Source organism: Oncorhynchus kisutch, linkage group LG5 (assembly GCF_002021735.2).
Source record: "Oncorhynchus kisutch isolate 150728-3 linkage group LG5, Okis_V2, whole genome shotgun sequence".
Taxonomy (NCBI): domain Eukaryota; kingdom Metazoa; phylum Chordata; class Actinopteri; order Salmoniformes; family Salmonidae; genus Oncorhynchus; species Oncorhynchus kisutch.
In genome coordinates, this window is record NC_034178.2 from 33,354,328 (window position 1) to 33,382,243 (window position 27,916).

At 41.8% G+C, this 27,916-nt stretch overlaps 1 protein-coding gene and 1 long non-coding RNA gene across 16 annotated transcripts in view; one reads left to right on the top strand and one right to left on the bottom strand.

The window, feature by feature from the left end:
* Positions 1–27,916, top strand: part of LOC109890932 (forkhead box protein P1-B-like) — a 208,078-nt gene that overhangs the window by 111,465 nt on the left and 68,697 nt on the right. For 12 of the 14 annotated variants that reach the window (XM_031824902.1, XM_031824900.1, XM_031824899.1 and 9 more), the window contains one exon: positions 5,085–5,245. The exons of the other annotated variants lie outside the window; for them this stretch is intronic. In XM_031824902.1, coding sequence (XP_031680762.1) covers positions 5,096–5,245 — 150 coding nt within the window. In that variant the 5' untranslated portion in view covers positions 5,085–5,095. The remainder of the gene's footprint in view (positions 1–5,084; positions 5,246–27,916) is intronic. 14 annotated transcript variants of the gene reach the window in all.
* On the bottom strand, positions 735–27,633 carry LOC109890934 (uncharacterized). 2 transcript variants are annotated; one of them, XR_002255476.2, is made up of 3 exons: positions 27,397–27,622; positions 16,103–16,268; positions 735–1,227 (listed from the first exon to the last, which is right to left on the bottom strand). It is a non-coding gene; the product is annotated as an uncharacterized LOC109890934 (long non-coding RNA). The 2 variants fall into 2 exon arrangements; XR_004210008.1 differs by lacking the exons at positions 735–1,227; positions 16,103–16,268 and adding an exon at positions 19,136–22,277 and having other exon boundaries at positions 27,397–27,633.

A 27,916-nucleotide genomic window follows, 5' to 3' on the forward strand; every position in this document is an offset into this window, starting at 1 on the left:
TCCAGCCTTGCTAAGTACAGTACCCTTAGCGAGACACTTGACCCATGATTATCCCTGAATATGCATCATTGTATAAATGGATTAAGTAAAATAGCAAGCTATTTGAGTCATCACAGATTGGACCATTCCCTGAGCAAACAAAAAATAAATAAACTAGGGCCCTGTCATGTGGTAGACTAGTTGCCTGTGTCTGCTAGTCTACATGAAGCTTCTGTGCATCTGCCTCAGTGCTGCTCCGATTAACATTGTTGTCACCAGACAACTCTCCAATAAGTCTCTTTCCTATCTGGTTGATATTTATGATGGATAATGCACATTTCCCATTTTCATTTTTACCCTTCTTTTTTTTTGCTTGCAATATTGTAGCTTTGAATTATTCTGTGGTAATATTAATGAGAAAGTAGATTTATGGGTTTCATTTGTTTGTCAATTCGAAAATTAATTGGGTGTTAATTTTAGCCGCCCCTCGTCAGTGCCGGTTCCAAGCATGCGCGCATTACTTTGCATTCATTGTAGCCTTCCCCTCCTTTATTGTGGGTCACTAGTTTTGCATACATTAAAATAGCCCCACGGCTCATTCTCTTGATTACTTTTGGAGATGCCATGCATTTGGAAATGTACGCCTTTCCGTTATAATTATGAAAATTTTGCATGGAATGACAGTGCGTGCATAATAGCCATTACTTTCCGCCTTTTATGTAGCTTTGGAGAGAGAAAAAAAAAGACTCAGTCAATTCTTTTCTATGTGTGGAAAAACATATTTTATTTGAAAAAGAAGTGGGGGTGAATAACGTCAGCATGTGGTTTATTTCAAATCACATTTCATTTGGCCTGAGAATGTGTGTTTCTAATTGGTGTTTCAGGAGGAAGGGGAGTTTGTATGAGCTGAGCTGAGCAGCCAGGCCCTGCAGATGTAGTTGTAGCCGGCTCCCTCCCATCCCACAGTATTCCTATTGCTCGCTCCTTGTTTAGAAAATCCCATTATGGAGTGAGGCTGTGCCAGACTGAAGGGGTGAGCCGGGTCAACATCTGTCTGGAGAGAGAGTGGGCCGAGCTGGAGGCTTGAGGACCCAGCCCAGAGCGCCCAATCCAGAGAACACAGCCCATAGCCTCGGCCCAAACTGCAGACAGAGAGTCAGGGGCTCAGAATGAGATGAGTGGGTGGTGTGACATGACAAATGAACCAATGCAGACCACAGTGTCTGATGAGTCACTGGGATGTTCTGCCTGCAAGAAAAGCAGAGACATCTAAAATTATAGTGCACTATGGTATTGATTATTATAGTGGTAGCTGCTGATTTTGCTACTTGATAATAGTACAGAAATTATTCTTTATTTCAACACAAAAAATAGTAGTGTCTGTAATATTATTTATTGTTGTTGTGATCTTGCTTATTTTATTTACTCATAATAGATGTGGACATTTGATGTCTGTCAGACAGTGTCCCCAATGGTGGCCCCTCTGCCTTAGGTCTGCTGTGTCTCTTGTTTGGATGGGGATCTCAGGAGACTCAGCCCCTCTGTTGAGTACACATTAACACATACTGGCCTCCCTATTACTCGCCTTAAACGCAACATTATAAATCTGCATTTATGCCCATTTTCAACTCCTTTCATGATTAGGCCCAGTGTTTTAAGGGCATTTATTCTGCTTCATATAAATAATTAATCAGCCAAGTTAATTTACTCCTGCCTGACTTGGTCAGCTTCATTAACTTCTCTGGAATTGGGCGACTAGACGTGTCGCCCGCCGCCGCACCAGTGAAGCTTGTGACCAACACAAAAGATGTAAATCTCACCACTGATTTCAGGAATACAGCCCCAGATAAGCATCGGTGTCGTTCGGTTCATACTCATCCCAGGAGAGAGGGGAGGGAGTGGGGGTATGAGCTTGGGGCTGAAGGGTGAGGGGATGTCTGTCTGGGTTTTGTATCACCAAAATCAGAAGCAGTACGGACTTGAAAAATAGAAAATGATGTGTCCAGAATTTTCATGCAAAAGGTACGGCTGAGTAACTGTTTATTAATGGGACTTGCGGCAGCAAATGTCCCACTTTAAATCTTCGTCATGCTTCTTCTTATTATTTTGAACACTACCCATGCTGCACCGATTAAGCTAGAGACGCAGATCAAACTTTAAAACGTGTATACCGTTCTGGATTAAGTTGCTTGTGTACAACTTTTTGATATCTTTTATAGTTTTAAACTGTTATTAAGCTTGATGTCCTCCATCCACTTTCATGGGATTTCCTCAGCATTCTAAAGGTCGCATTGTGACATGACTCCCAACATTCTATTCTTTCTATTCACTGAAAACAATGTCACTTTTGACAGCTACTTTGACCACTCTCCGAATAAATTAGACATATTAGAAATATTCCTCTACTTCTCTGCCAAATCTGAAATTGGAACAACAATCTATTGGAACAACAATATATTCTACCAATCTAATGATACAGTTGTGTTCACATGAATGTTCACATGAACACAACTTTAAAAAAAAATAAAAAATGTTTACTGTTTACTAGCAACTGATATTTTGACCACTTTCCTAGCACTTTACACAAAAACTTGAATGTTTTTTAAAACATTTTTTTTAATATACTGTACCAGTCAAAAGTTTGGACACACCTTCTCATTCCAGGGTTTTTCTTTATTTTACTATTTTCTACATTGTTTATTTAACCTTTCTTTAACTAGGCAAGTCAGTTACAATGATGGCCTATTGAATATGGAATCATGTAGTAACCAAAAAACTGTTAAACTAATATGATGTAACTCTGGGTCTTCCTTTCCTGTGGTGGTCCTCATGAGAGCCAGTTTCATCATAGCGCTTGATGGTTTTTGCGACTGACCGACCTTCATGTCTCAAAGTAATGATGGACTGTCATTTCTCTTTGCTTATTTGAGCTGTTCTTGGCTCTAATGCATTAAGAAGGAAAGAAATTACACAAATGAACTTTTAACAAGGCACACCAGTTAATTGAAATGCATTCCAGGTGGCTACCACATGAAGCTGGTTGAGATAATGTCAAGAGTGTGCAAAGCTGTCATCAAGGCAAAAGGTCATCAAGGCAAAGGGTAAACATAAAATATATGTTGATTTGTTTAACACTTTTTTGGTTACTACATGATTCCATATGTGTTATTTCATAGTTTTAATGTCTTTGTATTATTATTCTACAATGTAGAAAATAGTACAAATAAAGAAAAACCCTTGAATGAGTAGGTGTGTCAACTTTTGACTGGTACTGTATAAACAAATAAAACATGTGTTCAAATGCCTCTCCTGTGAAGTAGTGAAGTGTGACATACGCCTGGCTTCCTGAAATGGATCAGTTTGAGACGTGAATGACCTACATTTCACTCCAAAAGGGGAGTTGATTTTCTTTTGCCAACATGTTTCCCAAATTAATTTAGAACAGCATACTTAATCACATGACCAATATCTGCACTCTGATTGGAGGATTCCTATAAATTGCCCACTAGGTTGCGCTGCTGATCAAATCTAAATTCCCCAGATGATATAAAGTTTATCATTTTCAATGGAAATGCAAACATTGCTGGCAACATTGCTCAGCAATACTGTCCCAGAAAATTGCCAATGCATCATGGCCTAGCCTGGAGCTAAGGATAGCCCGTGGCTAAGAACAATGCAGTGTGAAAAGGCCTATTGTGACTTTTGACACAAATCAGTTACTCTGACCACTTTCCCAAAAACTAAGATTCTATTCAAATCTGAAATATGGATACTTTGGGATTTTGGCAATGAAGCACTTTACCTGCTTCCCCTGAGTCAGATGAACTTGTGGATACCATTGTTATGTATCTGCGACCAGTATGAAGGACATTAGAGGAAGTTTCGCGAGCCAATGATAACTAGCATTAACACAATGCCTGGTCTTCTATGGTAACGGCTAGCATGCTTTCTAGCTGTTACCATAGACATCCAGTTATTGTGCTAGCTATTGCGCTAACGCCAGTTAGCAACTTCCTTAAAACGGAAGTAGATAAAGGGCTTCATTGCCAAAATACCGAATTCCTTAAAAACAACTGACATTTTAACCACTTTCCCAACAACTTAGACCAAGATTTACTGTGTAGAAAATCTTTGACTTCTTCTGTGTTTTTCGAATCTAAAATCATAACACTTCTTCCATTACCCCAAAAATATTTTAAAGAGCTAAAGCAAGTCCCCAATTTTACTTTGTTAGTTTATTTAGAAAAATATTGAAATATATGCAATTCTAGAGCATATACACTGAGTGTACAAAACATGATGAACTTTCGACACCTTGTAGAGTCCATGCCCTGACAAATTGAGGCTTTTCTGAGGACAAAATGGGGGGACAATGAGGGCATGGTACTCAATATTAGGAAGCTGTTCTTAACATGTTGTACACTCAGTGTATAGCCCTTTGTAATACAGCATATTCTTCTTTAAAATGAAGTAATAACAGAACATGTTTTTGGTAGACTCATGTTGGTGTTAATTGAGCACCCCTGTAGGTTTTCAGTGTTTTCACTCGGTTTTAAAATGGATGTTTCTCGCGGAGATCCTTTGGCAGGCAGGCCCACCCGTTGGCCCTGTTTCCCATTAAAAAGCCATTCTGCAGTGGTTCTTCTGGGACCATACAAGTAAATATACCCATTTCCATAGAAAGTGTTTTGTTTGTGAGGGTGAGTGTTTTCTTGGGCTCCTCTGCTTTGCCTTACTGAGGTTGGGTTCTTCCAAGATGTGTGTTTTCGATTCCCTGCCTTCTACACAGCCGTGAAGGAGAACACTAACAGAACCTGAGCCATGCTCCTCCCTCCAACCCAGTATGGGCTTGTCATTTGTAAAGTATCTGGTCCGGGAAAGACACAACAAGACACTAGTTCATCACCCAGTGGAAAGAGAGTGTGTGCGTGTGTTTGCTTCGCTGAATACAGTGCAAGCAAACAAACAAGAAACAGGCATGCATGAACCGGTAGGAAAACTGGTAATAAAAGTGGACGAAAAGTGTGGCCCGGGTTGAAACGTACTGTGTCCCCTGTACTGTGCCTTGTTTTAGAAGCTTTTTCTCCTACTCTCTGCTCCTTCAGGTTTTGAAGTCATGATGCAAGAATCTGGGACAGAGGCGACAAGCAACGGTCCGGCCAATCAGAACGGAGCAGCGAGCGTGGAGGGCGGAGCCAGGGACGCGAGGCCCGGGAGCGTGACGACCCCGTCGGCAGCTGACCTGATCCATCTCCAGCAGCACCAGGTCAACTAGGTTCCTCTCTTCACACCTGTCGTTATGAACCCATGTGAACAGCAGTCCCTAGCCCACCTCTAAAGTGCTTGTTAATATTTAATCCTGTCCCAAAGTGCATAAACACATTATTATAATCATTTATGTATATTCGAGGGCGTTTTAGATTTTTTTTTTTTTAAGAGTTGGGGGGGTGAGTCCTCGCTCAGTGATTGTGTTGTTTGGGTGCGGACATGTTTATTGTAGCATGCAGCATCTGCATTTTGGTGAAATATTTATCAAGGTAGGTCAACATATTTTAAGTGTGTGGGTGCCACACGATTCTCTGACAGTTTGAGTGCTGTGCTGTCCAATGGGCTGACCGGGTTTTCCCTTGGCTCATTGTAAACACGCCTCACACTCACAACTAATGCCACACTCCTCTGTGTCCGACCAATGAGGCCCGAAGATTGGCGGTAGCTTTATTATTAGTAAAGCCCAAAACATTTTCACCATCTGAGACTTGAGGCAAACAGACAAGCTCTTTCTGTTGGTGTCAGTGTTATGTGTGCCACGCGACAGTGTGTTTAAGGAAACAGCATTGAAAAGATCACTGTGTCTCATGCTATTGTGCCATCACAGAATGACTGGGGTTGTTGTCAGGAGCAGTTTAGTCATGATGTACAGCCTCTTTTGTTGCTGTCTGTTGTCACAGCATATCTATCAACATCGGTATACTGTAAGGTCCCATGCTAAATCATGCATTTTGTCTCAAAGAAAATAATACAATCTTATTCATTTGAAGCACTTATCATGAAAATTTGCCTCTGAACACGTACAGCACATTTGAAGTAATATGCCAAAAATTACATATTTGTTGCAAGCCAGTAACATTAACACCCACAAAGTTGCAAATGCGTGCTTTCCAGCAGCTCCAGCAGCAGTAATAGAAAAACCCAAGTAGACGTAAAAGGATGTACTCTACTTGTGTCTCAGTGTTAGACCTGTAGGCCCACTACTCCACATAGCTGTCTGTCCCTCCTATCTCCCCTCCATCACTGCTGCTCTAGCTGTCTCCCTCTCTTTTTCCAGCTCAAAACGAGTATGTCGTCAGTGAGAAAATCACAGCCATACTGAATTCATTACTGCAGTAGTCACACAAAACCGTGGATAAAATTTCAATAACTGCAAGCCACAGTTGAGTAAACAGTTGCACTGAAACTTAATTCCTGTTGACTTTTCCTTCATTCTTTGCCAGGGGCGCATTCTGATTCGCTCTGCAAAGACAACAGGGGTTACAACTTTGATGAATGTGAGGCAGATGAGAGGGAGAGCAGGGAAGTGTCATGGATGCGCACTTGACACCAAGGAGAGAGAGAGAGAAAAAATCCTTCTCCCGAGAATAGAGCCAACCATCCAGCACTGGTCTCTATTTTAAAGTCATATGGAGAGAATAATGATTCTCTCAGATCAGTCATTTATGAAAACAATTTAGAATCAACAACTGTACTTGTGAATTTAATCCTGTATAATTGTTTTCCTGTGCATTTGAATAGCACATGTTTTCTTTCTGTTTGTCCTTTTGAACCAAGCCCATGGTTAATTTCTGTGGCGTACCATGCGGTTGATGATGGGGACGGAGAGAGGAAGGCGGATAGATTCATTGTTCTGTGTGATAAATGGTGCATGGTTTGGGATGAAGGACGAGATGTCTCATTCTCCGCTCCTGACGCTCTCCTTTGATAGGGTACTTACCAGTAGAGGATTCTGGGGGAAATGCGCCTGTCTTTTTATTCTCCCATTAGGCTAACCCAGGATTTTCACTCATGCATCATGAACCATGTTAATTGTCGCATGGGCATTAAGATCTTCGCTCAATTACTTGATAACTTTTACTTTTGTGGCATTTTGCAGTCTGTCGTTTCCGTTTTCTTTGCTGGTTGCACTAATATAACCTGACAGACATGTGGGCTTCTGTGTCTTTGTTCTCTGGGAATCATCCAAGACACCATTTCCCTTTTGGTGATGCAGAAATCAATCTAGAATTTTCTCTGACTCAAAGTGTGAATATATCCCCTGAGTCAGGGTGAACAACAAACCTGGGGGTGGCATATCATTTATTCTTATTAGGGAACATAACTATGAAAGACAGTGCTCATTAATAAAGATAGGGGATAAAATAATTGTAATCTGTTTGATCATCTTGATTCTGACAGGGGAATTCATCTTGTCGACCAGTCAGATTTGGGGGAAGTGGACCATAAGCTTGGTTTAAACATCTTTATTAGTAAGTCAAATATTGGGCTGGAATACCTCAACAGTAAGGTGCTCGCATGGCTTATCTAAATCTACAATTGAAGTAGTTCCCCCTTATTGGCATTTTTTTTGGAGAACAAAATCTTTATTCTCTTTTTCTTTTATGAGAAATAGCTTGAGTGTTTATTTGCTCATATTTTAGCAATTTCATCTAGGCTTTTGCCATGTGCAACTTTTATTTGTTGCTTTTGTGTTAGAAAGTCTGGGGATCATTCAGATGTTTCTGCTTGTGCTTTGTTGATGTCGGTTCAGAGATTTGAAATCAGCCCAAACATCTAAAGCCATTCACTGTATGGACATTTTCTGTTTGAACCAAAATGTACCCATTTGGTAGATAAATGTCGGGTAATGTTGTGTCAACCAAACAGAAGGTTTACACACTATACTTTTTGAATATGACTACTTTTTTTTTTTTAAATGTTGTCGCTAAACTTTCTTGCTGCTTGTGCAGAAGTTGTGGTTTTCACCAAGTCCCTTTCATGAGGAAATGAATGATGATAGAAATTATGAAGACAAATATGTAAAAAAAAAAAAAGGGCTGTGTTTATGCAATAGCTAGAAATGTGTGGCTTTTCGGTTTGTTTTGTTGTTATTGATTTTGCAAGAGGAAGTTCTGATGGCCAAAGGAGAAGTCACATAATAGAACAGACCAGATGCAGCCAGCCACATCAACAGGCAGGCAGTCACAGCGATGACGCGATTGAACATTTAGATACTGCAGTATTTTGTGCTGCTGTTGACTCCATCCAGCACATTCAAGTTCCTACATATACTGCTGTTGGTAGTGATTTATGGTTCATTTAGGCAGTAATCTCTTGCATGTTTGAGCAAAACAATTGATTATTCTGCTAGGAATTGGGTTCAGCTGATATGACTGTGGACTATTAAATATTAATATCCTGTCTCTTAGAAGTGTCCTTTTAATCAAGTTGGAGAGATTCCTTAAATATCATCGTTCCTCAGTGATACAAAAAACATTCCAACAATATTTTCAGAAAAAGAACAACAGACGGATAAAGCATTGCTTTTCCTCTATTGCAGAAACATCCATCCAGGCTTTTTTGTCAGACAAATGCTCTAAAGCTCTTTTTGCAAGTCACAAGATAAGGCAAACCATGATGGGAGTTTGTTCTCCCTCTCTGACGGAGAAGGGCCATCCGTACTGTAGCGTTGCGTGTGCAAAAGGGAGAGACGACACTGGCTCTTCACACGTAACAGCGGAAAGAGCTGAGCAGGCACAGGTTAGCTGTTTGCATAATGCAAACCTTACAAGGTCTCTTATGGACATGGTGGAAGAGAGAGAGAGAGAGAGCGAGCGAGATGTGCGCGCACGCACACTCATTCAGCTCAGCCTGTCCGTCCGTCTGTCCGTCGCGTCGCTGAACTCTGCATTGAGGTGCACACACCAGAGGAGGAAGTGCTAAGCGATAAGCAGACTCACATGACTTTCTCCCGTTTCCAGACTACTGTAGGACAGACGGGTACAGTACAGCAGGGCCAGGGCTGCTGAGGCCTCTGTTCTGGTCAGTAGGAGACTACTTAGATGAGAGAGGTTAACAGCATCAGGTCAAAGGAGAGCGCAAAGCAGCCCTCACGCTGCTGGGATGGTTGGCTGCTGATTGTGTGCACTCGACTGTGGAGTTCAGTGGAAGAGAACCACAAGCAGCTTCCTCAGTTGAAATACATTACAAGAAAGGAGAAAACGCTCCTTATCACCACACATTTGAATTGAGCATCTTTGTGTTTTCTCATAGCTGTATATCTGCTCAGTGCTGCATAGCTAATGCGTATGATAAAGGGCAGGTTTCTCTGTGTGGTTGGTGTCCAAGAGCTATGGCGCATTATTCCCTCAATGTGTTTCCTTGCTGAGGGTTGCTGCACACACACACACACACACACACACACACACACTCCCCATCTCAGAGAGGATCATGTTGAAAGGATACACACTGCTTTATGTCTGTCAGATCGGGCTAGGGACGGTAGGGGCTGCAACTTATTGTAAATCTGGGGGAACGGATAACATCAGTGTTATGACACTACATATTGCCCTAAATTGCTTTATTGGTAAAATTATAGTGCTCTTCCAATTTGAATAATTTTATGGAATCCCTCACAGAACAGTTTAATTATGTTATCACACAACTCACAACATCTGTCTTTATAGTGGAGCGGATGACAGTTTTATTACAGGCTGAATTTCTTTGGTGGGTTTGGCAATTGACGTGTGATCTGATTAATAATCATACTGATGGAGGTGGAAATTGAACAGTACTGTGCTTGTATGTACAGGTAACTGCCAAAATGAAGGAAACACTTGAGTAAATGAGCGATTCAAAGTATACCCAATTGAACACTTAGAGGAGATTCTGGAGCGGCGCCTGAGACGGCGTTCTCCACCTCCATCAGCAAAAACGTATCGTGGAATAATGGTGTCGCATACCTCCAATAGAGTTCCAGACACTTGTTGAATCTATGCCAAGGTGCATTGAAGCTGTTCTGGCTCGTGGTGGCCCAACATACTATTAAAACACTTTGTGTTGGGGTTTCCTTTATTTTGTCAGTTACCTGTAGAAAATAAAACTTCATCACTGTTTTTGTCGAGGCCTAAGCCTTCCGCAATTGAACCATATTGCTTTTTGAGTCAAGTTAATTGTTACATGCAATATATTTCTCTCCCAGGGAAAGAGAGATCTGTTTAGTCTAGCATGGTATGACTTCTGAAGCCTTTTGTCATGTCTTGTTTAGTTTTGTTCTTCATGTGTTTTGAAGGTAACCTCAATAGCAGAACCTCTCCCTATGGCTACATTCCAAAATGGCCAGCTCATGAACTCATCCATTTTGTTGAGTCTACCTCCAGCATGTCCTTTCAGCCCGCCGGGCAAGCAGCAGCAGAAAGAGATGAAGTACACGTTGCATGTGTGCATACCATGCCATACCCCCGAGTTTAAAATAGTTGACTGTTCCATGGGTTGACATCCTGTTTACACCCCCTCCCCGACCTGTTTCATGTGGGCAGGCGGGGGCGGGTGGGGGGTGGGGGGGGTCTGATGAGTTGTTTCACAATGAGGTAATCAGAGAGCCTCTTCACTTCCCCCATGCCCCAACAAGACAGCAGCGCTGCAAGGTAAGTCATTCACTACTGTACTGCAGCTCACCCCGGCCACATGAAAAGAAACATGGGGGATAATGGATTTCAGGTCAAACAGTCAGCGCCTGGAAAAAGACATTAAAGGAGGAGTTAGCGGTGTGTGCGTGTGTGTGTAGGGGAGGGGGGTGTAGTAGAGTGGAAGGTGTATTGTTGTGCATCCCGTATTTATCAGGATGATGTAACGGTGCTCCCCTCCCCCTTCACCCCTCCACGCCCCTCTTTAAAGAAAGCCCTCAGAAGTGTGTTATGTTGGGTCAGTGTGGCCACTGCTTCCTATGTAAATGATGCGCCTGTATGCTGGTATCATTAGGAAGCGTGAAGTGGCTCTCATTGTGTGGCGCCCGGATGGTCTTTCATGGCGTGTCTGTGTGTTAGTGCTGAAGAGGGGAACTCTAAACTTCTGAGCAGGTGTCTGGAGCAGCTGGTGTGGAGAGGCAGACAGGGAAACACGTCTGTATTGGTTCAGTGTTCAATGGCTTATTGGAAGGGCTGAACCGTTGCGAGGGTTTTTGACTAAATGCATAATACCCGCATACCCACAAACCTACCCCTCAAACCCCACATGTTCACAGTCAAGACACGCATATGCACACACACAGACACACACAGACACACACACACACACACACACACACACACACACACACACACACACACACACACACACACACACACACACACTGGTATTGGTCTGTTTTTGTTGAGCAGATTGTGTGTTTAGCGGTGTAAACAAGTAACCGCTGTAACAGGGACTCGGGAGGCTTGGGTTGGGAAAGTACAGGCCTTAACATGAAAGGTTTTAATAGCCATAGTCAAAACACTGTTTAAACAAAACCCGTTATTCAGTGGAATGGAATGTTTACATCGAGTTGAATAATAATGCCTTTTTCGGAGAAACTAGTCTTTTAGGATGGCCAATTTGGCCCAATTTATTAGGGATCAAGTTAAAGATACACAAGTCGTCTTGGGAAAACATTTAAGCACAGGGCTTATACATTTTTAATGAGAGCTCTACTTTAAAAACTTCATAGAATTAATATGTATCAGGAAAGTATTTTCTCCACAGAAAACTTCTGGGTAATTAATATTCATAGGCTGTGCATGTTAACACCCCCAATGCAAGTGCAATGTAGATCCAATTAACATAGAATGGGCCCTAAGGATTTGGCAGATAAGGTTTAAACGAGGTATTGAAATTGAAACTGGGGCTTTCTCCCAATAAAACACTTATTTGTTTCAATAAAACCCTAATCCTTGTAGCTTCATTCGCCTCAGATTAAGGCGTTTATTGGGGCTCCAGAGGCCACAATAGTACACAGATAGAGAGGGTGTATATGTGTGTATTGGGGTGGGGGTGGGGGAGGGCATTACCAATCGAGAGAGTAGCCTGCTAATGCAAAAGCGGTGTAGTGAAACTGTCTTTTTATGTCTTATTCATAATCTACACGCAGCACTGTGGATAACAGACGTCAATGTTCATTCACGCCGTCAGACCTCAGTGCTGAGACTGGGCAGGCTGGGCCCAGGTGACAGAGAGGGAAGAGCTGGAGACTGGAGGGGAGCAAAGTGATGGCAGCAAAACGCCTGTTTACTCCTGCCAGGCGTCTGTTAGCACGCAGGCCTGTGATATTGCTCCCCAGAGCACCTTGTGAAGAATGTGCCTGCCGCCTGTTTCTTAAAGGCCCAGTGCAGTCAAAATTCTGTTTTTTTTGTGTGTGTTTTGTATCATGTTGTACGACAGCTGATGAAACTAACACTGTAAAAGTGTGAAACAATGTAATCAGTGTTATTTCCTGATAGCATTTTCAGGAAATTGCAACTATCTACACAGGACCTTCTAATCAGCAGATTTGCATGGGCAGGAGGTTCAGCTTTCCATGGTGACATCACCATGCGTTAAATTGGATAATATACCAATAACAAAGAGTTCCAAACCTCTCTGCCAATAACAGCTAGTTTTCAGTTTTCCCTTCCCAACTCGGATCACTCCTAGACAGTCCTAGCAAAATTATTGCTTGAGAAGCAGTTTTTTAATGGAAATCTATTACAGTAAGGTGCTTAATTGTTACCCAGAAATGATTTGATATTGAAATGAAAACGGCTACATTGGGCCATTAACCCTGTCAGTCCAGAGACCCCAGCAAAAATAATATTTTCATTTACAGTTGAAGTCGGAGGTTTTCATACATCTTAGCCAAATACATTTAAACTCAGTTTTTCACAATTCCTGACATTTAATCTTAGTAAAAATTCCCTGTTTTAGGTCAGTTAGGATCACCACTTTATTTTAAGAATGGGAAATGGCAGAATAACAGTAGAGAGAGTGATTTATTTCAGCTTGTATTTCTTTCATCACATTCCCAGTAAGTCAGAAGTTTACATACACTCAATTAGTATTCGGTAGCATTGCCTTTAAATTGTTTAACTTGGGTCAGACGTTTCAGGTAGCCTTCCACAAGCTTCCCACAATAAGTTGGGTGAATTTTGGCCCATTCCTCCTGACAGAGCTGGTGTAACTGAGTCAGGTTTGTAGGCCTCCTTGCTCGCACACGCTTTTTCAGTTCTGCCCACAAATTTTCTATAGGATTGAGGTCAGGGCTTTGTGATGGCCACTACAATACCTTGACTTTGTTGTCCTTAAGCCATTTTGCAACAACTTACTGGAAGTATGCTTGGGGTCATTGTCCATTTGGAAGACCCATTTGCGACCAAGCTTTAACTTCCTGACTGATGTCTTGAGATGTTGCTTCAATATATCCACATAAATTTCCTACCTCATGAAGCCATCTATTTTGTGAAGTGCACCAGTCCCTCCTGCAGCAAAGCACCTCCACAACATGATGCTGCCACCCCCTTTTTCCTCCAAACATAACGATGGTCATTATGGCCAAACAATTCTATTTTTGTTTCATCAGACCAAAGGACATTTCTACAAAAAGTATGATCTTTGTCCCCATGTGCAGTTGCAAACCGTAGTCTGGCTTTTTTTTTTATGGCGGTTTTGAAGCAGTGGTTTCTTCCTTTCAGGTTATGTCGATATTGGACACGTTTTACTGTGGATATGGTCTTATTGTGTTTATACTTGCGTACTATTGTTTGTACAGATGAACGTGGTACCTTCAGGCTTTTGGAAATTGCTCCCAAGGATGAACCTCCATGACTTATGGAGGTGTACCATTTTTTTTTCTTGGCTTTCTTGGCTGATTTCTTTTGATTTTCCCATGATGTCAAGCAAAGAGGCACCAAGGTAGGCCTTGAAATATATCCACATGTACACTTCCAATTGACTCAAATGATGTCAGTTAGCCTATCTGAAGCTTCTAAAGCCATGACATTATTTTCGGGAATTTTCCAAGCTGTTTAAAGGGCTAGGCGCCTCGTCAGCGGGACACCTGTCTGCAACTATGTGAGCTTATTACAGTATTATAGACACTATGTCCTGGGATTTCCTATGATCTTCTATGTAGAAGAACCGCTTACCTTCTAATGGCTGTTGTGTAGCTCGTGAGCGTCATAAACATGTTACATGTGCGTGTTCGTGAGCGTCTCAGCTTTTCATAGATAGCTTTTAGTAATTTGTAGATCAAACCATTCGGACTCTTCAGAAGTTTTTGTAAAAAATAAATAAAAACGGCACCGAACCCCTTCAGGATCCGCCCTTGTTTCACAAACATCGCTCTAGCTCAGCTCCCGTTAATCACACAGACTAATGGTTGGTATGCAGAAGAAATGGAAAAAACACCATGTTTAAAAGGGGTTAGAAGTCCAAATCACACTGGTGTTATGGTGGGACTCATGGGGTTAAAGGGCTCAGAATGCCTCTAAACGGTTTAGCTGCCAAATGGTGATGAAGGTGCTTGAGAAAGAACCAGAGAGATTTTTCTATTATCTCCCCCACCTTCTTGTTTCCCTGCTCTACACATCAATTCTCTCTGTCGAAGAATAGAGCAGTGAGCTTTTTTTGTGTGACTTTTGAACCTCCTTGGTTAGTAACATTGGGAGTGCAGAGGCTTTGGGAAATTGTTCTTTTTATTTTTATCCCGTTACACCACTGACAGTCTCCCCAGCATCGCTAGCTATGATCCTAATGCTTATGCTGCACTCACTAGCTGGGAAATGGCCTCCGTAGGATGGGCCATAAAAATGAGCAGCACAGACGTGTCGGCTTCATTCAGCACAGTCACTATGCTGTGCTGTAATGGAGATACATGGCGAACTGACCTTGGTCTCTACACGCAGGACGTTAGGATCTCAATAAACGTAGAGGCTGTTAGTGGTGGTAGGGAGACCACGTTTCTCAGGGTTTGTATGGTGGCAGGTTATGAGTAGTGGAATGGACAATGAGACATTATTAAGTCTGTATTCAACATGATTTTCCCTTGCTATCATGAAAAGACAATATGACAAATAACTAACTCCTAAAATCAATTGATTACCTATAGAGGTAAATATATGTCTGTGTGAACCCTCACTCTGCCTCCTTTCAGAGCACATTGGATGATTTGACTTGTCTCGTCTCCCAACGATGTATGTATCAGTGATTTAATAATGACCTCCGATGCGTTCGGGAGTGACGTGGCCTCTATTTGAGAGAAAAATGGCGAGGGGCCTGCGTGTGCAGCTGAATGGTTGTATACCATTTAGAGAATGATATGTTGCATCTACGATGTGATGTCTCATCATAAAGAAAAGTGATGGCACCCCAGCATCCTGTGAATGACGGCTGCCATAAATAGTCACCCACAGCACCACCAGTATAAATCCTCATTCGCTCTTTCTCTCTCTCTTAAAAAAAGATATATATTATTTAAATGGACAAATAAAAACAAATGTTTTCTCCACTGTGAGGATGGCGGGCGGGAGTCCCTCTGGAACACAGGGATGCATGTTGTGTTGTGTTGCTTTCTAGCTGTGGGCTCCACTGTGAGGATGCCGGGCGGGAGCCCTTCTGGAACACAGGGATGCATGTTGTGTTGTGTTGCTTTCTAGCTGTGGGCTCCACTGCGCTGTTGTTATTTAGTTGTTTACAATCTCTGACATGATGTAATGGGATGGCTGTGAAAGTACTAGCCAGTAAATGGCACAGGAAATAAGACGGGGCTTTATGCTTGTTTCTCCCCTTTTTTTTCCTCTCTCTCTCTTCCCGTATTCTCCTGCACTGGGAATATGTTCTGCATTATACTAAAGGAACATGAGCCTTGAATATAAGAAACTCGTTTTTGCGTTAGGTGCTCCCCGGAGGTAGGGGGAAAATATCATGTCCCTGTGTGAAATATGAATGTGAAATCTAGCAGAAAGAAATATTTATGACCATTTTCTGCTTGATTAGAGCTGGCTGACATGCATTAGGATACAGGGGCTGGACAAAAGGGAGCGCTTCTTCTGGGCAAATGTTTAAAAGAGTTGTTTAGAGCAGGCCCTACCTGTCCGTCTGTCTGTCTGCTCGGGTGAAGGGAGAGCATGGGAACGGCAGTGGGGTATGTCCATGTCCAACAAGAGTCATCTGGGAGGGATTCATACGGTAGGGAAGTGACAGGCTCCATCAGTACCATGCTCCAGAGAGATAGGCTGCTGTCAGCTGCCATCCAGCTACAGGTAAATTAACTGTCACCCACTAGTCACACAACACGTACAGTGCCAGTCAAAAGTTCAAATAAATACACACACACACACACACATACATACATACATACAATGGGGCAAAAAAAGTATTTAGTCAGCCACCAATTGTGCAAGTTCTCCCACTTAAAAAGATGAGAGGCCTGTAATTTTCATCATAGGTACACTTCAACTATGACAGACAAAATTAGAAAAAAAAATCCAGAAAATCACATTGTAGGATTTTTAATGAATTTATTTGCAAATTATGGTGGAAAATAAGTATTTGGTCAATAACAAAAGTTTATCTCAATACTTTGTTAAATACCCTTTGTTGGCAATGACAGAGGTCAAATGTTTTCTGTAAGTCTTTACAAGGTTTTCACACACTGTTGCTGGTATTTTGGCCCATTTCTCCATGCAGATCTCCTCTAGAGCAGTGATGTTTTGGGGCTGTTGCTGGGCAACACGGACTTTCAACTCCCTCCAAAGATTTTCTATGTGGTTGAGATCTGGAGACTGGCTAGGCCACTCCAGGACCTTGAAATGCTTCTTACGAAGCCACTCCTTCGTTGCCCGGGCGGTGTGTTTGGGATCATTGTCATGCTGAAAGACCCAGCCATGTTTCATCTTCAATGCCCTTGCTTATGGAAGGAGGTTTTCACTCAAAATCTCACGATACATGGCCCCATTCATTCTTTCCTTTACACGGATCAGTCTTCCTGGTCCCTTTACAGAAAAACAGCCCCAAAGCATGATGTTTCCACCCCCATGCTTCACAGTAGGTATGGTGTTCTTTGGATGCAACTCAGCATTCTTTGTCCTCCAAACATGACTAGTTGAGTTTTTACCAAAAAGTTATATTTTCTTTTCATCTGACCATATGACATTCTCCCAATCTTCTTCTGGATCATCCAAATGCTCTCTAGCAAACTTCAGACGGGCCTGGACATGTACTGGCTTAAGCAGGGGGACACGTCTGGCACTGCAGGATTTGAGTCCCTGGCAGCGTAGTGTGTTACTGATGGTAGGCTTTGTTACTTTGGTCCCAGCTCTCTGCAGGTCATTCACTAGGTCCCCCCGTGTGGTTCTGGGATTTTTGCTCACCGTTCTTGTGATCATTTTGACCCCACGGGGTGAGATCTTGCGTGGAGCCCCAGATCGAGAGAGATTATTAGTGGTCTTGTATGTCTTCCATTTCCTAATAACTGCTCCCACAGTTGATTTCTTCAAACCAAGCTGCTTACCTATTGCAGATTCAGTCTTCCCAGCCTGGTGCAGGTCTACAATTTGACAGCTCTTTGGTCTTGGCCATAGTGGAGTTTGGAGTGTGTCTGTTGTGGACAGGTGTCTTTTATACTGATAACAAGTTCAAACAGGTGCCATTAATACAGGTAACGAGTGGAGGAAAGAGGAGCCTCTTAAAGAAGAAGTTACAGGTCTGTGAGAGCCAGAAATCTTGCTTGTATGTAGGTGACCAAATACTTATTTTCCACCATAATTTGCAATAAATTCATAAAAAGTCCTACAATGTGATTTTCTGGATTTTTTTTCTAATTTGTCTGTCATAGTTGAAGTGTAACTATGATGAAAATTGCAGGCCTCTCTCATCTTTAAGTGGGAGAACTTGCACAATTGGTGGCTGACTAAATACTTTTTTGCCCCACTGTACATGCATACATACATACATACATACATACATACATACATACATACATACATACATACATACATACATACATACATACATACAGTACCAGTACCAGTAAAAAGTTTGAACACACCTACTCATTCCAGGGTTTTTCTTTATTTTAACTTTTTTCTACATTGTAGAATAATAGTGAAGACATCAAAACTATGAAATAACACATCAAAACTATGAAATAACATATAGACACACACACATGTAGTAACCAAAAAAATAGTTAAACAAATGATATTCTTCACTATTATTCTACAATGTAGAAATTAGTAAAAAGAAAGAAAAATCATTGAATGAGTAGGTGTGTCCAAACCTTTGACTGGTAGTGTATATATACATATATATTTATTAGACTTTTGACTTATACTGTATATATACATATATATTTATTAGACATTTGACTGGTACTGTGTATATATATATTTATTAGACTTTTGACTGGTACTGTATATTTACATATATATTTATTAGACATTTGACTGGTACTGTGTATATATATATTTATTAGACTTGACTGGTACTGTATATTTACATATATATTTATTAGACTTTTGACTGGTACTGTATATTTACATATATATTTATTAGACTTTTGACTGGTACTGTATATTTACATAAATATTTATTAGACTTTTGACTGGTACTGTATATTTACATATATATTTATTAGACTTTTGACTGGTGCTGTACATATATATTTATTAGACTTTTGACTGGTACTGTATATTTACATATATATTTATTAGACTTTTGACTGGTACTGTACATATATATTTATTAGACTTTTGACTGGTGCTGTACATATATATTTATTAGACTTTTGACTGGTGCTGTATATTTACATATATATTTATTAGACTTTTGACTGGTGCTGTACATATATATTTATTAGACTTTTGACTGGTACTGTATATTTACATATATATTTATTAGACTTTTGACTGGTACTGTATATTTACATATATATTTATTAGACTTTTGACTGGTACTGTATATTTACATATATATTTATTAGACTTTTGACTGGTACTGTATCTTCTCAACATCTGCATTTGTCACACTAGAACATTAATAGAACGTGGAATAGATTGCTCTGTCAATATTCACCACACAAAGCAATTTTATGCTGTTATTTTTTTTGCTAATTTAAAAAAAAATCATGATTAGAATTTCACATAAACGTTAAACTGGCATATAAAACCTAAAGGCCCTTTGTCTGTATAATGTAGTTGTGTGGACATTTACAATGCATAAGCTATCTTGTTTTATGCAATTGTGTGTGTGTGTGTGTGCAGGTGTTGCCAGTGTTCATATGCAAACACATTGCTGTGGCTGATACTTCTGGAAGTGTGTTAATGTGTGTGTGTGTGTGTGTGTGTGGTGTGAGAGAGAGAGGCAGAGTCATTTCCCTAATGTCTGCACTTATCGACACAACTTCCTCCCATATAACAATCCCCACTACTCCACTTGTGTAATATTCTTCATAATTATGCAAGCAGTCAATTTTCTTTTTGTCGGGCCTCAGATAAACATTTGTGTAATCATTGCCGCTTGTAACAGGCTAATCCGTGTTGTGACATTATGGCATATCATGATACATGCCAACGTTATAAACAATCTGTTAATTACTATATTGATGCAATTGTCGTTTCTCCATAAGCAACATTCCCTGGCAACCATTGGATTATGTCTGTTATTGAGGATATGACTGGCTAAAAGGCACAGGTCTTAAAGCCATTTCCTATAGACAGGTTAGCTGACAACTTGACGAAAACTTTGCGCACGCTTCAATGGGGCAGAAGTCCATGTGTTTTTGTGATTCTGATGGCGCGATGGCTGGCAAAAATAACAAGAAGCTGCCATTTGGGGAATCGTACGTGGCTTGTTTCAGCTAGTTTTATTTCGTTCTTGATACCATGTCTTGTTTAGATTTTTTTGGACTGATGTCACGTCTATACTGAAATGGCAAAAATCCGCTAGCTAGCTAGCTAACTAATAACTGTAATGATGTATTTGAGAGATAACAAGTGCTCATTGTGGAAATGCATTTATGTTTTCAATGAACATTGGAGACAAAGTATAGTTTACATGTTTCAACAATCTAAGCCAACCCCATATGTTTTGCCCTATGGTTGCGCACACAACAGTTTGGTTGTTAAACGACCAACCCATGTATATATCAGATAAGTAAAAAATTGAGAGTATGATTTATAAAAAAAACAAATATCTCTGCGGATATTTAATAATTGTGCCCATGGATAACCAAGGTCCCTTATTAAACATTAACATGCGAAAGAAAGTTAGAATCAGAAACATGGTATTTTGAATTGGATAAATATGAAGCATAAATATAGAGTTCTGAATTACCAGCCCTTATCTGCAGTCTAAACACTATACTCATTTTTCCTCATTGCTAAATGCAAATGTAGTAACCTCCATAAAAACGTTCATGCATGTCATTAAATCTGTTTAAGGAATTACATCTACATCTGCATTGCTTGCTCTTTGGGGTTTTAGGCTGGGTTTCTGTATAAGCACTTTGAGACAACCGCTGATGTAAAAAGGGCTTTATAAAATACATTTGATTGATTGATGTGAAATGTCAGTTTGAGGAGTACCTCCCAGGATTGTGTCTTTAATTGGTATGTAATTGTGGTAGACGGACAAGTTAGATTTTTTTAAATACACGTTCTGATAATTCATTCAAACTTGTCTTCAGCGTAGAAATGCTTGGCGCCTTGATCTGTACAAGAGAGGCAACAGCGGTGTCACAGTGTCATGTATTCCCCTTGCTCCCAGAACAGAGGCGCTGTGCCTTTAAGAGGAAGCTAAGATCCACCTGGACTTCTCTCTCTCTCTCTGCTGTCTTCATCACTTTGCTCACGTCCAGATAATAGCATCTTCATCCCAGATAGCTGTGGCACAGGGGAACTGCATTGGTTGATCAAATTTGGCTTGGCTAACACTGCCATCTCCTCCCCCAGAAGCGAGGGGCTGTGCCTGGAATGCGCGGCGGAGCCGAGCCACGGTGTGGTGATTGATTGATTCTGCCTGTCACAGGACAAGATAACCGCATCAGTAAATACTCTGTACTCCTCAGCCTCCCCCTGCACAATCACAACCGAGGGCATCACCGGGGCTACAGCACACTGATGCATGTTGGGAATTCATTGCGGGGTTCTATTGCGTCAGGGGAGGGTCTATGTGAGCTCCACCAGCTATGTTTGTTTAGTCCATTTCCTGCTTTAACCTTTCAAACCAGGGTTATGGTATACATAGGAACTTCAACACATATTTAACATGCACACATACTGAACCAGTATGAGGGGATTTTGAATAAAGTTACAACATTCGTTTTTTTCCCTCCATTTGATGAGAGGTCCCGAGCCGGTGCTGCAGTATCACCATATTTGCTCATCTCCATGAGTTCACTTGAAATTGTCCTTTGAGTTCAGGCAGATGAACCTGTCTATTTTGTGCTGTATTTGTCTATATCTTGGAGTGACTTTGTACTCCCCGCCGTCGCTCTCAAGCACAATGAACACAATAAGTATTGTCCTTATCTAAAGAGCAAAATCAAGATGGGGTTCAAAGGCCTGTGGGTTATTTGCGGTTGATTTGGTGAGGAAAGAAAAGAGACTGGGAAATGGACACCCATCTCTCATTACCTCCCTCGCCATAGAGTGAGAGAGGGAGCGAGAGAATGGAGAAAAATATTTTAATCACGAGAGGGCTGTGTTTCTAATGTAAAAGTGTCAAAGAGTGATGTGTGAAATTGAGAAACGGCCAGTTGGATTAGGGGGTGAGGAGTGTGCCTGCCTGGCTGCTGGGTTATCCCACACACTTCCCTCTGCTCTCTCCCACAGCCTTGGTCACTGCTACAGAGCCAACACTACCTGTAGTGGAATAACCTACAGTGCTTGCATATTAGCTAGCTTATTCCACCAAATGTCTTATTTGTTTGTTACTTTCATCTACAGTATTTGTTACGTAGATCCATCCATGAAGCACTGGTGCAGTATAACATGAGACAGCATCTCGTGATTCTATATAATGTCTTTCCTAGCTCTACGTTGGTATATCCCATAGATAAAGGGCCTACTGTCCCTTGCCCTCTGCTCTGTGCAGTACATGATAGAGAATCCAACAACAGCATGTCTTTGCTTCTCTCCCAGTCTTCCGGCATCTCTCTGGGCCAGGTCTGGCTGGAGGAGAGAACAGAAAAGGATCTCTTCCTGGCAGGTGGACTGTACTGTGGGGAGCTGCAGCTTCTGCCTTTTCGCTGACTCGCCACCGAGCTAGAGGGGAAAAATTGATGTTTATACACAGAAGTGTGTGTGTTCTATTTAAACCACCTGAGCTCTAGCCAGAATGCCGGTTTTGCCCCATATTTCAAACAGATGTTGAGGAGGTGAAGAAAGCCTTGAGAGTCCTGCAATCAAAATAATTATCTTAACAGCTGCATGTTTACAAAGTGTTTATGCAATATTCTGCAGTGTGTCTCACTGGGGTGGAACTTTTAACACTGGGTGTTAAAACACAATAAATAACCCCACCTATTCATATTTAAACACCTTTTGAGGGTGCCAATTTGACAATATTTATGTGTAAAGCAGTATCATTTATATAACGAACACCCTTGCAGAATAGCTCATTTCCTTTGCTATGATGCATAGATCACAAGTTTGTGTGCCACTCCTCACTGTCTCACCACATCCCCTCCAGTCCTGCTACTGTAAATACCTGAGTCCCCTCCTGCTGTCTGTCTCACCTGCCCAGCATGAATCACAGGAGACGCCATGCACAGGCAGGCGGGCGGGGGGTGGGTCCTCTTTGATGGGCAGGTTGAGAAGTTATAGGAGAGCTGTAGCCATGGGGCAGCTCTGCCTTACTTTGTCCTGCTGCCAAACCCCAGTCACTGCTAGCTGCACTGGGATACTGATGCACTAGCTAAACTAAATTATTGACATACAGTTTTTATACAGAATGAAATCTTGGCTTTTGTAGAGCATGTGTGCTGTATAGATACTCTAGTATCTGGAGGAATAGTTTGCTATTACGTTCTAGTTATAGGTGCTAACATGGCTTCATCAATAAGTGCATCGACGACGTCGTCCCCACAGTGACCCTACGTACATACCCCAGCCTGAAGACATGGATTACAGGCAGCACTGAGCTAAAGGCTAGAGCTGCCGCTTTCAAGGAACGGGACTCTAACCCGGAAGCTTATAAGAAATCCCGCTATGCCCTCCGACAAACCATCAAACAGGCAAAGCGGAAATACAGAACTTAGATTGAGTCGTACTACAACAGCTCTGACGCTCGTCGGATGATGTGGCAGGGCTACCCAACCATTACAGACTACAAAGGGAAGCACAGCCGAGAGCTGCCCAGTGACACGAGCCTACCAGATTAATTAAACTACTTCCACGCTCGCTTCGAGGAAGATAACACTGAAACGTGCATGAGAGCACCAGCTGTACCGGAAGACTGTGTGATCACGCTCTCCGTAGCCGATGTGAGTAAGATCTTTAGACAGGTCAACATTCACAAGGCCGCAGGGCCAGACGGAATACCAGGACGTGTACTCCGAGCATGCGTTTGACCAACTAGCAAGTGTCTTCACTGACATTTTCAACCTCTCCCTGTCCGAGTCTGTAATACCAACATGTTTTAAGCAGACCACCATAGTGCCTGTGCCCACGAACACTAAGGTGACCTGCCATTCACGTCTGTAGCCATAAAGTGCTTTAAAAGGCTGGTCATGGCTCACATCAACACCATCATCCCAGAAACACTAGACCCACTCCAATTTGCATACCGCCCCAACAGATCCACAGATGATGCAATCTCTATTGCACTCCACACTGCCCTTTCCCACCTGGACAGAAGGAACACCTATGTGAGAATACTATTCATTGACTACAGCTCAGTGTTCAATACCATAGTGCCCTCAAAGCTCATCAATAAGCTAAGGACTAAACACCTCCCTCTGCAACTTGAATCCTGGACTTCCTGACGGGCCGCCCCCAGGTGGTGCGGGTAGGTAACAACACATCCGCCAAGCTGATCCTCAACACAGGGGCCCCTCAGGGGTGTGTGCTCAGCCCCCTCCTGTACTCCCTGTTCACTCATGACTGCACAGCCAGGCACGACTCCAACACCATCATTAAATTTGCAGATGACACATCAGTGGTAGGCCTGATCACCGACAACAATGAGACAGGTCAGAGACCTGGCTGTGTGGTGCCAGGACAACAACCTCTCCGTCAACGTGATCAAGACAAAGGAGATGATTGTGGACTACAGGAAAAGGAGGACCAAGCACGCCCCCATTCTCATCAACGGGGCTGCAGTGGAGCAGGTTGAGAGCTTCAAGTTCCTTGGTGTCCACATCACCAACAAACTAACATGGTCCAAGCACACCAAGACCATCGTGAAGTGGGCACGAAAAAAACCTATTCCGCCTCAGGAGACTGAAAAGATTTGGCATGGGTCCTCAGATCCTCAAAAGGTTCTACAGCTGCACCATCGAGAGCATCACTGCCTGGTATGGTAACTGCTCGGCCTCTGACCGCAAGGCGCTACAGAGGGTAGTGCGAACGGCCCAGTACATCACTGGGGCCAAGCTTCCTGCCGTCCAGGACCTCTATACCAGGCAGTGTCAGAGAAAGGCCCTAAAAATGGTCAAAGACTCCAGCCACCCAAGTCATTTACTGGTCTCTCTGCTACCGCATGGCAACCAGTACCGGAGCACCAAGTCTAGGTCCAAGAGGCTTCTAACCAGCTTCTACCCCCAAGCCATAAGACTCTTGAACATCTAGTCAAATGGCTACCAGACTATTTGCATTGCCCCCGCACATTGACTCTGTACCTGCACCCCCCTGTATATATTGTTAGTTTTTTACTGCTGCTCTTTAATTACTTGTTACTTTTATCTCTTATCCGTATTTTTTTTAAACTGCACTGTTGGTTAGAGGCTCGTAAGTAAGCATTCCACTGTAAGGTGTTGTATTCGGAGCATGTGAATTTGATTTGATCATTCTTCATGGCATACTACAGGGTTTTGCTTTGGTGTAATTCCATATTTCTGCATTGTATTTTGAAAGACACGTTCCCCCTGGAATAGATGTTGAATTTTAATAATCACTGGAGTGTGTTACCTGAATAGCAGGGATAGCAGTGTCCGAGGGCAGCAGGTAGCCTAGCGGTTAAAACCATTGAGCCAGTAACCAAAAGGTCGCTGGTTCGAATGGCCGAGCAGAGTAGGTGAGAAATCTGTCGATGTGCCCTTGAGCAAGGCACTTAATCCTAATTGCTCCTGTAAGTCACTCTGGATAAGAGCGTCTGCTAAATGACTAAAATGTAAATGAGGGAAAAACAGGTAATTATGCTAAGCCTGTAAATGAATTAACCGCTGACCTCAAATTATAATTGATTTCATGGAGGAATTTCATATTTATCATCTTTTTTATGTATTTTCTTACTTTTTCTTACCTTTTTTTCATGTAATTAATTGACCATTTTCTGGGGGAAAAACTTCAGATCTTCAAATAGAGAAGATATCTGTGTCTGCTATGTTTACGAGCAGAGCAATTATACTTGGCAACATTTACTTGAAGTAATGATGTTGTATCCTGGAATGAGAGCAAAGAGTTCACTCCCTGCGTAGTGATAAAGTATACAAGTATCAGTTTGTTTTTCTCTATTTGCAGAAATGCATAATGCAAATGTATTTTTTGACTCTGTTATTCGCACTGGGCTTTCAGGCGACCAAAATTATGTAAATGAGTTGAGCTGAAACAATGTCAGCAGCTGTCTATGATTCAGAAATAGCATTGTTATGCTAGTGTCTGCACTGAGTCTGGCAGTGATCCGCACAAACATTCTCAAATATGTAGCGGTCAGTGACTGTGTACTGAGTTGCCATGGACAGCTTTGTGTGCAGGCACTGCTTGGCTGATGACACGGGCTGCTTTACATGTAAATTCTCTAGTGATTCACCTCCAAGCGAACCCATTGAGAGGGATTCTGGCACTGGCCTAAAGACCGAGGTGTGCTTTTATGACTAGGTAAGGCATGTCCTCTCAAAGGCCCCTAAAGCACTGTATCTCTATACCCTCCCCTTTAATCACTGTATCACAGACACTCGTGTGTGTGTGTGTGTGTGTGTGTGTGTGTGTGTGTGTGTGTGTGTGTGTGTGTGTGTGTGTGTGTGTGTGTGAGTGTGTTCACACAAGCGGTCTTCCTGTTTCTCATTTTTAAACATAATCAGCAAAAATAAAAGCCGTTGTAAGCTGGCTCATGTTAAAGAGGTGATTATTGGTAATAAATACTTTTTCATACATACTTATTACAGAGGCAGTTTTCTTCTGCGGTTAATGAGAGTAATTTGATTTGCTTGAGAGATTACAGTTCCCAAGAATTAATGTGGCAATCCCATTCCAAGATAAAGCGAGATCTAAGATTCTTCACAGGTCGTGTGCTGCTAGATGCACCCCTCTCACATAGCAGCTAATGGAGTTGAACAGCAGTCTGTCATTTCCCTCCTGGCCCCCCGCTCTATAGCCCACATGCCCTTGGTTCCTGCAGTGCTTGTTGTTTGGGCTACTTACTGTATGCCAGCTTTTCACTTTGGGTTTGTTTCATTCTCACTGCACCGTTTGTTTCTCATAGGACTGGGCGATATGGCCTTAAAATCATATATAGAGTTTTTACAAACTTATGGGTGATTCACAATATATATCCAAGAAGGTTGTTCGCACAATTAAAGGTCAAATACACTGCATTTCAAACAGTCAACAATAATCTAATGAATTCAGGGCTTGTGAAATTATACCTAGGCTAAATATGACTTCCTCAACCATAAGACCCACTAATAATGTAATTATTTTATCAAAATAGTTTAACCTGCTTTTTTTTCAATAATCACTGATCAGTCTTTCAAGTCTGTCTTTGAAAATACCTTTTTGTTACAAGTTTAACCAGAACCATGCATAATGCACAGCCACTAATAATGACTAACTTCTTGTAGTGGCAATATTTAAACATTTTAACGAGGTTGTTCGAGCCATGAATGCTGATTGGCTGAAAGCCATGGTATATCAGACCGTATACCACGGGTATGACCCAAAATTACTTTTTACTGTTCTATTTACGTTGGTAACCAGTTTATAATAGCAATAAGGCACCTCCTGGGTTTGTGTTATATGGCCAATATACCACACCCCCCCGTGCCGTATTGCTTAATTAACACAGGTCTCATAAACAATCTCTCAAGCACAAGCCCACATGCTAGCGAGGAGCCAGCTAATCTTTATATTTCAAGTTTAGCCAACTTGTATTTATTTGCTAGCTAACAAGGTAGAGCAGTTTAATTGTTTTTGAACACACCCTTCTGTCTGAGCATTAACTTACCAGAATCAATGTTCATTGATACTCCCGTTTTAGTAGTGTCTGCTCTGCGCAATTTGAGGAGTTGAGATATAAAAAGAGTATTTATAGAAAGGTTTCCTTCTCCACACAATGGGTTTCGGTGTCCATATGACCAATTCTGTTGGACCAGACCTCAAATACAAATATCGAGTTGAAACCGCTTGTCAGAGAGGAAGACATGATCTCTCGTGAGTGGCAGGGGGAAGTGGCTTTGTGTGTGTGTGTGTGTGTGTGTGTGCATGGGAAGGTGCACACACGGAGCGAAGGAGATGAGACCAAAACGACAACATGAGAACAAGCAGATATAGACGCTGATAAAAATAAAATAAAACTTGCTTCCTGCATCTAGATAGATTTATCACCTAATTGCATTCATTTCAAATTCATTTGTTTCATCAAGACAGATTATATACAGAAGCCTGTTTCTTTTTCACCACAGTCGCCATTGTTCAATATTTCCATCACATGTTTATGTAAGCCTTTTAAGCTTGGCACGTAACTT